Raw genomic sequence first — 14,440 nt, 5'->3', positions numbered from 1 at the left:
AGCGGGAGTGTGTGTTGCGGAGCAGCAGTGCCGAGGTGCTGGTGCCGTTGTGAGGGAGTTTGGGAGAGGAAGGGAGAGAGGAATCCGTCATCTCCTCAATGTCTGAGTGGGACGAAGCTGATTTGGGTGATTTCTTCTTACTGAAGGCCTGTTTGAAGGAGCTCCGCAGCTGCAACGACAACAGAGAGAAGATCATGACGCTGAGAGTTTCTCCAAAAATGATGAGGCAGCACTTCAATATGTGTAAGAGAAGCAGTACAGTGCAGACAGGGGAGTAAAACAGCAAGGGAGACACAGCGTCAAATATAAAGGCAGGTTGAGCATCATTCATATCAAAGATTGAAGATAAAGCAGCCTTTTTATCTGTGTTTTTTTATGTATAGATTTGAATGTGCTGAGCTTTTAAACTTTCATTTTAGTCATTTTGACAGTTATTTTAAACAGCGTTTACAATACAATGGCATTTATTACTCTATAGTTGCAAAAGTTTAAAATAAAAGAAAAAATAAACATTCATAAAGTTCAGAATCAAGATGTTTTTAAATAAAAAACAAAAATAAAAAGTTCATAATGAAGTACTTCAAAATAAAAAAACAAACTGCAAAAAATTAAAATAAGTGCATAATCACAAGGTTTATTATCAATAAATGTAAAATAAAAAAATTACACAATTATAATAATTAAGTTCAAAATTAAATATATATATATATATATCTCATTTCTGTTCGCCTTCAGCATTCTTTAGAGCATTTGCAGTACAATAGTAAGACAGACGTAAGTGCCGTTATGTACTGAAGCTTTGTAAACAAAACGAACGGTTCAAAAACGTAAATATATAAAAGTGCAGAGAGCAATGTTATGCATTTGCCGCCTTCTCCTGTGCCGTCGTTACTAAGCAACGGGGTAAACAGCTGCTGGCTTGATGACGCAAACGAACCGCGGTTCGGACCCAAATAAAATAATATGAACGCAGTCCAGCGGGGGCAGGGGGAGGGGGGAGCAATCGAACTCGGGTTCGGACCAGGCAAGCGAACCAAGTGTGAAAGCACCCATAACTGTCAATTTAATTGTATAAATAAACGTATAAATCACTGTAAGACATTATTTCAAATAGGATGAGAAGAAGGGGTTTGGAAGGACAGAGTAGGGGAGAGAAAGACAGCAGGCTGAGGAGAAGTACATCAGTACATCTAAGGGTTAGCAGGGTTAGTGGTGTGATGCGGAGTGAAGCTGGGTTAACCAAAGACAGGTGTGCAGGATTCTCTGAACACACACTCTTACCTCATACACCTGCCATATGAAGCGACAGCACAGCGAAAAACAGAGAGACAGAAAAGCACATTCAGCCGTGTGTGTTTGTGTCCTGCACAGGGGTCTGACCTAAGCACAAGCTGCAAGACGCTATAAATCACTGTCAGATCACTGTCTACAATGACTACAACTAAATCTGCAGGAAGAACTACTAAGTTGAGAGAGTCGTGTTAAATTACAACACCATGTTTCACTTAAAGACAAACTTACCAAGACAAACCCCTCAGTGATTCGTCCACCAGGACCAATGCACACACAATAACACAAATCGACTGCAGGAATAGGGACCTACTTAAGCTTGTTACCATTCTCCAAAACACTAGATGACCAACTGGACTACCAGGCTAATATGACCTTTTTACACAACAGTAATGCACCTACAAAACTAAATAACCAATTTAAACACAACTGAAGTCAGTCTAAAAATATTTGTTAGCAAAAATAACAACACAAACTGGGATACTAAGCATTTAAAACTCAAATTGCTGGTGTCCACTACTGTTCAAAAATTTGAAAGAAGTCTCGTATGCTCACCAAGGCTGCATTTATTTGATCAAAAACACAGTAAAAACAGTAATACTGTGAAATATTTCAATTTAAAATAACTGTTTGAATATATTTTAAAATGTAATTTATCCCTGTGATGGAAAGCTGAATTTTCAGCATCATTACTCCAGTCTTCAGTGTCACATGATCCTTCAGGAATCATTCTAATATGCTGATTTGCTGCAAAAGATTTTTTTTTGTCATTATCAATGTTGAAAACAGTTGTGCTGCTTAATATTTTTGTGGAAACCTAACACATTTTTACAAGTCCAAAGGAACAGCATTTATTCGAATTTGAATTTTTTAGCATTGTAAATGTCTTTCATGTCACTTTTGATCAACGCATCCTTAATGGAATAGAATGATTAATTTCTTTCAAAAAACAAGCAAGCTGACCTTAAGCTTTTGAACAGTAGTGTATATAAATCTACAAGGACTGCTAGCCTATGTTACACTTGTCTAAACATAAGAGGGTAACTACTGTCATTATTATTTAACATACATATTCATATTCATCATCTGACACGTCACCTCCAGCACAGGTCATCAGCTACAGTCAGCATGATACGGCAAAACAGGACGAACAATATTAAACTCTATTTGTATGGTAAACTAACTTCCACTACAAAAAAGGCAGGACCTTATTTTTTTCTTTTAATACTGTTTTCAGGAAAAGTATCAGCATTTAGTTTACTATCACACTAGATGTTTGTTAGTAGTATTTATTTATATTTAAAGTTTTGGCAACTTCAGACAAAAACATAAAAGACAAATGTTAGACACAAATAAAATGCGGAATGAAGAAACACAGGTTAGCAATGGTTGAATATTTCTTTAAAGGGATAGTTCACCCAAAAGTGACAGTTCTTTCATTTACTCAGCCTCAAATAGTTCCAAACCTGTATGAGTATCTTTCTTCTGTTGAACATAAAAGAAGATATTTTGAACAATATGGGTAACCAAACTCTTGATGGTCCCCATTGACTTCTATAGTATAGTTGAGGACTGGAAACTGCTCGGTAATCAACATTCTTTAAATTATCTTCTTGTGTATTCAGCACAAGAAAGAAAATCATACAGGTTTGGAACAATTTGAGGCGGAGTAAATAATGAAAGAATTGTCATTTTTGGGTGAACCATCTTTTTTTATTTTTTATTTAAATGTTGTGTACTCACCCAGTTCTTCTTCTTCTTCTTGCTGTTGGAGTCGGGGTTGTCCATGTTGGAGCCCAGGCTGGAGTGGCTGGTGATGCTGGAGACGCTGTCAGATGAGTGCTGTCTGCGCATGCGCAGGTCCGGCTGCGCTCCGGGGGCTGAACCATTATTACCTGATGAACAGAGAGAGATTTTGGTTGACTTCAAGTGTGCCATTTAGTGTTCAAACAGCAAAACTAAACAATACTGTATAATACATCAGAACACAACGTCTGAAAAGTATATACAGAATGCTCAAAATACATAATTTAATGTAATTATTCACGTCAAAGGAAAAGATAGATAACAAGAAGTTTGAAATCAAATGTCAGAGATTTCAAATATGAAGTCAAACTGAAAAAAAGTCTTGATTTATTGATTATTTTCTTTTGCTCACCTGTGCGTTCACTCTTGCAGGTGAGTTCTGGAGTATTGATGACGCCGTTGATGGCCGCTTGAGCCACTGCGTTTTGCTTCTTTAGCAGCTCAATGGTTTTCCTCAACTCGTTCAGCTCAGAGTCCTAACATACAAATACATATTTATTGACAATGCATCTACAAAATCATACTCTGTTTAAGTTTATTAATGAACAAGTGTGATGAATTCAAAAGCAAGCGTGTTGATATTTACTTTCTGTTCTGCGTTCATGGTGAGGCTCTTGAGTCGGATGGTCATGTTGCCCAAACTCTGCTCAAATGCTGCCACCAGGTGGGCCTGTGGAGAAAAACAGGCAAAATGAGGAAAGAGGGCTCATCCAAGTTCAAAATTATGTTGTTTTTTTTGCATGCATTCATCATAGCTGCACCATAATACACTATTCACATAACACAGAGACATTGTGCAATCTGCCTTTAAGAATCGACACGTTTCAGAAAGGCGGGGCATAGAGGAGAAACAATAATGTACAGTATGTGGAAAATAATGAGTTTTTTTAACCTTAAACCGCATAAACACATTTCATTACACTAAATACACAAAATAATGTTCTTTTTAGCAACATCATATGACCCCTTTAAATTAAATGTCTAAGCAAAGCTTTTTCCTTGAGATGATAAGAGCAGTCACAAATGCACTCATTCAAAGCTGCATGAACTGTGTGGGAGATGCCTGCTTATTGAAACGTTCAACAGAAGCAGAAAAGCTTAAATTTTTTTTCCCAACAGTCCATTTCTCTGTTCTGACTCAAATTTTTCTGTGTAGTCTCGCACTATATTATAATTTAGTCTAGTATGTTTTATAAATACACAGTGGCCCCCAATAGTATTTATTTTTCATAATTGTGATTTGAGTGATTTAATAAGTGATTTAATGATTAATATCACAATAAATAAAGTGATTTAATATCTCCCAATAGGACTTTTATCTGACAGTTGTGACTTTATTTCTCTAAATTGTAAATGTATTTCACACAGTTGTGACATTCATCTCACAACAAGTATGATTTTTTTGTTATGCAGCTTTTTTTCTCATAGTTGCAAATTTTATACCTCATTCAAAGCTGCATGAAATGCATGACCCATGGAGTTGCCTGGTTATTGAAACTGGTTACTGAAGCAGCAAAGCTTAAACTTACTAAACACAAACACTTAGATGTGCAATCTAAACTTTGACCTGCATGCGACAACACAAACTTAATTTATCCTTTCGTTACAGTTCACCTTTCCTTCTAAATCTAATCTTCCCCTTAAGAATGAAAACAATTACAAATGATCGCTTAAATACATTTGAAGAGTTTCAACTGTTTCTCCCAGACCACAATGACAATAAATGGAGATCAAACGGAGACTTTTTCTCAAGTCTCTTAATTTTCAGACAACCTGAATATTTACACATGCATCCTCTAAAATTTCAAGTGATCTCAACAACGTCTTAAATTGTGCTCAGATAACAAAGTTGGAAATAAAAAGAGATTTGAAATATAAACTCAAACATTTCCTAACAAATTCTTGACCAAATTTTTAATACCAAAAATTGTCTCATTAATTCCCATTTTATTTGTCATGAGATATTTCAAAGAAAATATGAGAGTCAACGTTAAAACTTTCCAAGCTAATATTCCTAAACTATGGAAAAGCAACCACTAAGCATACAATTTTCTTCGGGGTCATCGCCTCACCTCACGTCCAAGAGGGTCTTGGGAGCTGTCATTTGTCTCCGTAAAGCCTCCCTGTCTATATTTTTCTTTCTGAGAGGGAGTGTGTTTCTCTGGGCACCCATGGGAAGGGTAGCAGTTCAAAGGGAGCCAAATCAGAGGGCCAGTCCCGTCAGAACAAACATCACTAAAGCTCTTCTGCTGTTCCATAGATAGCTCAGATTCTGATAACGAAACTACAGCGATATATTAAGAAGCAGTGAAGCTCCTCCTAACACTGATAACTGAGACAGACAAAGCAAAGAGGCCGCCTGGGGCCTTGACATGTTTCACTGGCGTCTCAAGGGCCCTTTTTTTTTTTTTACCATTCTTTTTCTTTCTGTTTGGATATTTCTCATTGTTCTGTAGCTGTAGTGTTTTGTCTGCATAGCAAACATAATCATTAAACCGAAACAATGTTCTATATATGTCTTACATGTATAAATAATCCTTCACCTCATTCCACACCAGTCAAAAATTTACACTGTTCTCAACAAGTTGACAAGTTCATGGTGTACTACGTTATGTCAGAAACCATTACGCACAAGCTTGAAAAGGAAGAAATAAACAATGCAGCAAAAAGAGAAAATCTTGTCTTTTTGGTGCACATTTAAACTCCTCTTTTGTTAGTACCTCTAAAAAAAATCTTGTCTAGTTTGTACTTACAAGACAGGATTCCTTTGCCTTAGGCATAAGAGACATGTCTTTGTGATTTACACATACATTTATCTTTAGGAGAGCATATCAAAAACACTGAACGTGGTCTGTACTCCCCTTTGTCTATAGCCATAAATCATCAAATCAAACATCACACACAGCCCATTTCTCTGGTGGAAATGGCGTGGATCTGTTCTGACTTGAATCCTGCATAGTCTCGCAGTATATTATAATTTAGTCTAGTATGTTATATTTGATAAAAATACAGTGGCCCCCAGTAGTACTTATTTTTTACAACTGTGACTTTATATCTCACAGTTGTGACTTTAGTTCTCAAAATTGTGACTTTTTCTGTTGTATGTTACTTCTTTCTCATAATTGTGTATTTTATACCTCAAAATTGCAACTATTTCTCACAAATGTAATTTTATATCTTACATTAGTGACTTTTATACCCCAAAATTGTGACTATAGTATTTCTAATAAATGTTGTACCTCATGAATGTTAAATCAAACAATATAATTTTATACATCACAACAATGATTTCTTCTGATAATTGTGATTTTTAAACTATACCTCAAAACTGTGCTTTGTTTCTCACAAATGTAATTTATTTTCACAAAATGACTTAAACAATAAGATCTAATGAACCTCTTTGCATAATTGTGAAGTTTATACCTCAAAATTGTTTCAATTTTATATCTCAAAGTTTGACTACTTTTCTGATAACTTTTATATCTAAAATTGTGAACATTTCTCACAATTATAATTTCATATCTCACAATACAACATTATATTTCACAGTTGTCACAATTATTTCAACTTCATACCTCAAAATTGTGACAATTTTTTTGCAGATGCTACCCATTTGAATTCTAACTGTTCATTGTGACTTTATTTCCCGTAACTTCGACTGTCTTATATAGTAGAGTGATCTCTAAAAACAGGTTTAATTTTTTTTAAACATAACAGGTGTAACTACTGTACATGGGTAAGTGCATCTTAAGTGTAGGAAAATGTTTTACAATAGCCAGTGTTCCTTAAGACGTAGTGCTATTGTATGATAATATAACGACAAATGGAAACTCCAATGAGGTCACGATCAACGCTAACATTAATCAAATACACAACCCACACAGGCGTCACTGGGATTACGATAACACCATTTATAAGATGCCTCAGAATGACAACTGACACTAGATACTGAATTGTGAATTAATAATGCCCTGTAGATATAATAAAAGAATAAAGAGCAGTCTCAGAACTATGTATCTGTGTCCACCTACATTGGCACTGAGTTGCGTTGTCAGGGCGGACACCTTTTCCTGGGAGGCGTCCAGTTCTCGACGCAGCTTGCGGATCTGGAGAAAAAATGCAGAAGAGAAACGGGTTGAAAAGAGGAAGACAAAACACAGATCAAAAGAAGAGGAAAAGGAGGCACACACAAGGGATCCAGGTGTGTCGTGGAAAGAGAACTATGTGATTTGGTTTCAAAGAGAAGGGGAAATAGTTTGCAGGTGTATGTACAGAATACAGGTGTGTTGCACAGGTGGATGTAAAGATCACAGAGATCACAGAGCCGACAGTGAATCCGCCCACAGTTTGTGTTCATAACAGGTCAATGGTGGTGAATAAACACGCTACAGGTGACGGCAATGCGGTTCACAGGTATGTGGGGGGCCGCGTGTGTGTTGTTTTTGCGAAAGGACAAACAAGTCCTCACCTCTGAATGTGATTTCTCCTCCGTCTGTTAAAATAAAAAGACAGAGTAGTTACTGGCACTTTTAAATGGCGTATTTGCTCAGCTTTTCTTGTTTAACAGTTGAAAAATGAGCTGCTTTCTCTCCTGAGGGTTTAAAATGAACACCAGAGAGAGCAACACACACCTGAAAGTGAACAGAATGATAACCCTAAAGCTCTAAAGGGGGACTTTCCTTTTCCTGTGATTTATGAGCTCATCTCTACTGGTACACTAGCAGACAAATGGGAAGTTGGACACATTTGAATATGACTGAGTGTTGGTAATAACACTAAAGTTGGTAACTAGACAATGGGAAGCACCCAGAAGCTCTTTAATGATATCGACACAAACATATACGTAAAAAGCTTAGTTTAAATACACAGGTGTGAGAGCACTAGTAAAAATGCTTCTTTAAAAAAAAAAACACACACAATAGTTTATTTTATTTTACAATATATTATGAGCATAATAATCTGAGTGAAAAACAGAATTTAAAAAAATACAGTTTGTGTAATTACAGATTCAGTGGAACAAAGAACATTTGACCTTTTGCACAAAAAAGTCAAAACTGTCACAAAGTGATCTAGAAATAATGTCCAATATTAAATACTTCTGATTCATATTACTGTACATCATAACATTTCTTCGCTCTACATTTTTTCAAAATCGTAGAACTTGTTTATTTCCAGATTTTAAATCTAGATTTTGAAATCTTCAGGTGAATGAGCATGCTTGCTGACAAATGTCTGCTCTAGACAACAATAGCATACTAGGGCTCTTTGTATGTCGTCTGGCAAACACGCATGTAATGACACCCACTCTAATGATTTTCTTTACTGTTGACACCTGTCCGACAGCTAGACTGACAGTGATATTAAAATAGCAGCATTGTCTGTCCGTCAAAGCATCATATGACATGAGGGACAACCCCAGCGGCATCTAGCTGGTTTCGGTTTAATCAAATCTGGCTTTTTGTAAATGTGTTTGATCATACAGACTCAACATGGTGATTTTGTCAATGCAACTCTGACCAGAAGAGCTTTGTTTGAAATCTCTGAGCTTTTGTTGTCTCTGAGACCAAAGATTACCATGCTATTATATCTGGCTTTTGATGAACGTTCAGTACTCTGTTGTACAGAATGAACCTGTACTTTTAAAAGCACCACAGAGTATTTCATGTTTGTGTCTAAGAGACATTATGTTTCTGCATGACAGCTGTTTCCCACATACACAAACAAACACACCTTACAGCCTCCAACTTCAGACAAATAACTTCAGACAGACTGTAGAGTCAATTCTCTGCTTAGTTAAGTCCAACAAGATACACTTTTCAAGTCACTACAGATTTTATTTACTGGTACATAACTAAGAATGAATGAATTGTAATAATATGTCACATAAATATATAAATATAGAATAGGAGCAATCTAAAAACGAAGATTCCTACCGTGTATCCCCAAGAAGTCACAGCTCTCCCCATAGAGAGAGTCGCCATCATCATGATTTTCCACTCTTTATACTTCAGTAAATCTGATCCTTTCTAAACAAATCTCTACCTAAGTCAACCTCATTTGAACTGAAGACTCACTACACGTGTGCCAGAGTGAGACTGTTGTTAAAACACCTCTGCAGGTAAGTAGAGCCGCCCATCTGGAGGTGTGGCACACTCCAATTTATCCATTTTCCTATATAATCACTGGCTGAAACCTAATCACTGATATCTATCTATCTATCTATCTATCTATCTATCTATCTATCTATCTATCACATGTTAACTGTACAACAATTTGGTGTTCCGATTGTATGATTTAGATTTTTAATAAATGTTTATGTTTATTATGGAAGAGTTTGTACGAAAAAAAGTAAGTTAGAAAGTAAAAATACAAATTTAAAACATACACACACAAAAAACTCACCGTTGAATAGACAGAAGAGGTGCTGGACACCAGTGAGAGGGATGATCCATGAACTAAAGGGAGAAAAACATAAAAGTATAGTAATTAAGACATTTTGGGATGTGACAGACTGTTGCTAGGGAACATAATAAAAAACCTATATCAAAAGTAAGCACATCAGATAAAGTCAGTGTATTTTAACGCTAAAATGACTACTTAATGGAAGTAGTACATTTTTAAAGTACACAGAACAGTTTACATCCAGCACAGTTTATGAATGCTCACTTTTTAAAACACCTAAATGCAACGTTAACCCCCGGCTAACCTACACAGACAAACAAACACAGACAATAGCATCAACCCACACACTGTGTCTAACAACTAAAACCTCCAATTAAACTTTCACCTGCCCGACAAGATGTGACTCATCAGAGGTAATAACAACATCAGTAACAGACAGTAATGCTGATCGTGACTGTGAGCTCAGGGTGTGACTTTCATTTCAGGGTGTGAAAATCATTTCCCAAACAAACCACAGACAGCAGCCCAACCACAGTCCACCCACGGGTCCCTGGCACTTCCTCATGATGCCCTATCAGCCCTGAGGAAACGGCAAGCGGCTGGCTGGGCGTGATGTGGGCGGGGTTTAGATGCGAGAATGAAAGAGCAGCGACACTTATAAACTCGGCTGAGGACCACCCAGAAAACCAAAACAGAGAGTAATGTGTGTTTGAGAGAGAGAGGGAGAGAGAAAGACGGGATGGATGGTTTAGGGAAAGAAATTCATTACGTATCTCACAGCTTATTACCTACTGTACGTGAGTCTGTTATGGTTGTTTTGGAAAGGCATGGCCCTACGCACAAAAAAAACAAAAAAAACATGGTATCAGGATACACCGTGCTTTGAGATACATTATGGTACTGAATGATTACCATTTAATTCAAATGTAAGCATAATTTAATTCTATGTAATCAAACCTGGCCAATAAAGCATTTTCTTTTCATTTACCATGGTATTTGTGGTACTCCAAGATATTTCAAAGACAGACAGAGAGATAGTTAGACAGACAGACAGAGAGATAGACAGATAGATAGACAGACAGAGAGACACAGACAGACAGATAGATAGACAGATAGATAGATATATAGATAGATAGATAGATAGATAGATAGATAGATAAACTTTTGCCAGAGGCTGAGGATATGAAATGTATCTTCTTTACTTCCTGTGTGTGGATCAAGTCCTCTCTCAAACCGGTTCCCACAATCCCTCTGGGACATTTACAGCACTCATGTTTCAGAGTCACAGAGTTCAGTCCCCTGTCCGTGGCACACATACTGTATCATATTTTTTTAATTCTTAAGAGAACGTACATGGCTTTTAACTTGTATTTGGTTTCAGATGTCACAAAAGGCCCAGTTGGGTAATACTGGGTTACTGTGCCGCGAGTGTCATTTTTAAATCTTTCTGCAGGGGTCAGTTTATGGCTTAACTGTCTTTGGCAAACATCTTTCCGCTCTTAAAGAAGAGACTCATAACAGGTAAATGCATGAACAGGTGGTCCGGGCTGAGTGGAAAATTGTAATGACTTAAAATGTAACATAAAGCTTTAAGTACACAATGATTATTCAAAAAGATTTCATGTGTGTCAGTGAAAGAGAGGAGAACAGACACTGTTGATTTAGTCTAATGGGTGAATAGACTGAGGATAGACAGATGGGCTTATGCTGGATTCAGCTGTCTGTGCGTTGTATTTCAGCATGGAGCTCAAGCTGACAAGCTGTTGCAGAAATTTACCTTCTTCTTATAAAAGCCTATCTTCTTTTGTCTTTAAAGAACAACGAGTAAGCTGCCTACCAAGACAACATTTTTAAGTATAATACAGGTGCTCCTGACATGCAGACTCTTCCAAAATGTAGACAACAACATTATTATGCCTTCTAAGATACCTTATTTTGGTCAAATTATAAATCATTGCATTTATCATTCATAGATACGGTAATGCAAAAATCATTTAAGTTGTGACAGACTAATGTAATGTACTAATCTAATGTAACATTTATAAAGTATAGAAGAGCATAAATTAATCTACTGTCTCTTGCAATTATTTATCTCACCTTCCTCGAACCCGTCCCTGAAGGATCCCGACCGGCTCATGGTGCGGGTCTTCTCATCCAGAGACATGCAGGAGTTGCGCAGACGGGAATCACCATGGCTGTCCAGCGGGTTGTCCTGATTGGTCAGGCTGTTGTTGCGCAGGCTTGCTAGATTAATCTGAGCACCCGTGGTGGGGCTTCCTGTATAACACATAATCAAGACAAGACAAATAATAATAGTCAAAATGACATATTCATTTCTAGTATGGTCTGCTGCTTGTAATATAATTTCAGACAAACCATGTTGGAAAAAAAAAAAAAAAAATGTTATTTAAAGCAAAGTGCACACTTAAGTCAAGCCTAAAAATAATACACAATGCATTTCAGAAAAGAATACTTGAATAATCGTTATGAAAATGTTATATCCAATATTGTATATTCACAATATATGCATTTTACCAAGTTGAGCAAAGTTAAACCGCGTTCCGGATGGTGACGTCAAGCTGGAGCCGGTGGAGAAGGGAGAGTTACTGGTTGAGTCCTGCAATCCACCGGCCGAATGTGAGCGCAGCCAATCACGTGCCTCTTCCTGACGCAGATGTGTTGAAGGGGCGTACCTGCAACAAGAGGACCATCCAATCAGATACCGGCATTCTAATGTCACTGTTACAAACACTGTGATCTGAAACCTGACCAATCAACGTAATTTTAGTACGTGTAAAGTCATTTTATAAGTTCTAATTTCTAATATTTTATTTTAAAAATGGTATATTTACACTACCGTTCAAAAGTTTATTTCAAAGAAATTAATACTTACACATTCAGCAACATTAAATTGACCGAAAGACACTAAAACAATTAGAATGTTACAAAAAATTAGATTTAGAATAAATGCTGTTCTTTTGAACTTTCTGTTAATTATTATGAATGATTATTAATCTATGAGTCCTTAAAAATGTATAATGGTTTCCACAAATATATTAAGCAAATCAGCATATTAGAATGATTTCGGAAGGATGATGCGAGACTGAAGACTGGAGTAATGATGCTGAAAATGTTTTTTTGTTTTTTTTTCACTCACCAACTTTTGAATGGTAGTATATATGAAAATATATTTATGTTTTACATTTTATAACATCTATTATTAACATTAATGTGTAATATATACTTTGCATTAAAAAAAAACGTTCATAATGTGAAGAATTATTTGGAAATCATCAATAGCTTGTAAATGGAATTACAAATAAAAGTTGGGCTAAAATTTTGATTTGCTCACACACTGCAGACAGAAAAAGTAATAAAACTGTGGGAAGAAAAAACATACATTTCCAAAAAAACGGCTAATTTACATATAGTACTCCATAATGTGAAAAAACTCTGTACAAAACTCTGTACAAAAAGTGACAAGTGCCATGCGCTCACACCGAAACTGCAACAGAAAACAGTGCTCAAAAATAAAACTGTAACCACACTGCATATTAAAACATAGAAGCATGTGCAAGAGAGAGAACAGAACAGAAAGGAGAACATGCGTGCCAGTATAATAAGCACAGTGAGCAGGATCTGCATATTCCCACAATGCACCTGTACTTGAGTCCCTGCTTGGGAAGCGTGTCTCTAACCCTGCAGGAATCACTGAGAAACGGATGAAATGAAAACAGCGAGGGAGGAGAGGAACATGTAGAGCTTACTCAATCATGAGGGGTTGGTCCACTCCTGACAGATAATAAGGTTTAATTCAATTATAATTGAACTATTAAAGGTGATTATCCTTTGATCTGTCCTTTGAGAACTCCTAAGAGTCCAAACAAAAGCTGTTCTTGATCTATGATGTCACATTAATCATAAAGCAAATAAACCATCTTTGTAATCAAAGCTCTGGGTTTGATTGAGGAAAGTTATGAATTTTACCACTAGGTGTCGCGATAGTAACAAGTGCTAACAAAGGTGTAATTAAAGCCCCCATGAAATGGTTTGACAATCATAGTTCTACATCATGTTCATGTGTTGGCATATTTCCTATTGAAACAGGAAGTCCCTTTTTAAATAGCCAGTAGCCTTAAGTTTATGCCACAGCCCTGCAAAACCTCACCAGACACTTCTATCACAAACTTATTGTTGGTCCATTTGTCCAGAAGAGAAAGTGTTTTTTTTTTTTTTTTTTTTGGAGTTCACTAGCATTTAAATGAGACATGGACTAAAAGCCACAAAACCCCATTTTGATTGCATGGGGTCTTTAAAACTTTAAAATTACGCAAACACAAAGACACAAAGCCATGTCATTATTAAAAAACAGCATAAGCGGACTCAAAAGCTATCGGACATTTTACCTGTCTTGCTTCCGGGGCAATGTGTTACGGCTGAATTTAGGACTTGCAGAGGGAGAGGAGAGGGGACTTGGGGAAAGTAGAGGAGAGAGGAGAGGGTTGATAGACAAACATAGAGCATTGGAGAAGAGATGAATACAGAATTACAGGCACCCCAAGAGGCTCCCACACTGCAGTCAACTTGATAAAGTGTGTTATTATGCTGAGCACTGTGATAGAACGACACATATTCAGTTTTAAATTGTAAACCTAAAGTTTGCCTATCAATATAAAGTTTATCCATCAATTGGGTTTTTCAACAAATACCAACAAATTAAACATTTATTATTAAGAATAAAGAAAAAAAAGATAAAGAAAAAAAAACTAAACTAAACTAAAACTTAAAATTATAACTATAAATGATAATTCATAAAATTACATGAGCAAGCATCAAATTACTTAGTATAAATAAAATATAAATAAAAACAGTATCGTTATGGTAAACAAAAACTATTAACATTCTTTTTTTAAACTTTTTTCAGTATTTGGAATAAAGCTGA

At 36.3% G+C, this 14,440-nt stretch overlaps 1 protein-coding gene across 1 annotated transcript in view; it reads right to left on the bottom strand.

Annotated features, from left to right (window-relative positions):
• The window catches only part of LOC107746189 (neuron navigator 2-like), a 220,775-nt gene that overhangs the window by 10,556 nt on the left and 195,779 nt on the right, over positions 1–14,440 (bottom strand). The window contains 13 exon segments of the mRNA XM_016560341.1: positions 4–169; positions 1,282–1,290; positions 2,360–2,407; positions 3,034–3,185; positions 3,449–3,572; positions 3,683–3,766; positions 7,128–7,202; positions 7,565–7,588; positions 9,499–9,551; positions 10,287–10,331; positions 11,596–11,775; positions 12,034–12,191; positions 13,905–13,970. Coding sequence (XP_016415827.1) covers positions 4–169; positions 1,282–1,290; positions 2,360–2,407; positions 3,034–3,185; positions 3,449–3,572; positions 3,683–3,766; positions 7,128–7,202; positions 7,565–7,588; positions 9,499–9,551; positions 10,287–10,331; positions 11,596–11,775; positions 12,034–12,191; positions 13,905–13,970 — 1,184 coding nt within the window.

Source organism: Sinocyclocheilus rhinocerous, unplaced genomic scaffold, assembly GCF_001515625.1.
Source record: "Sinocyclocheilus rhinocerous isolate Xijiao unplaced genomic scaffold, SAMN03320098_v1.1 scaffold1002, whole genome shotgun sequence".
NCBI lineage: Eukaryota > Metazoa > Chordata > Actinopteri > Cypriniformes > Cyprinidae > Sinocyclocheilus > Sinocyclocheilus rhinocerous.
This window is presented reverse-complemented; position numbering and strand designations above follow the sequence as displayed.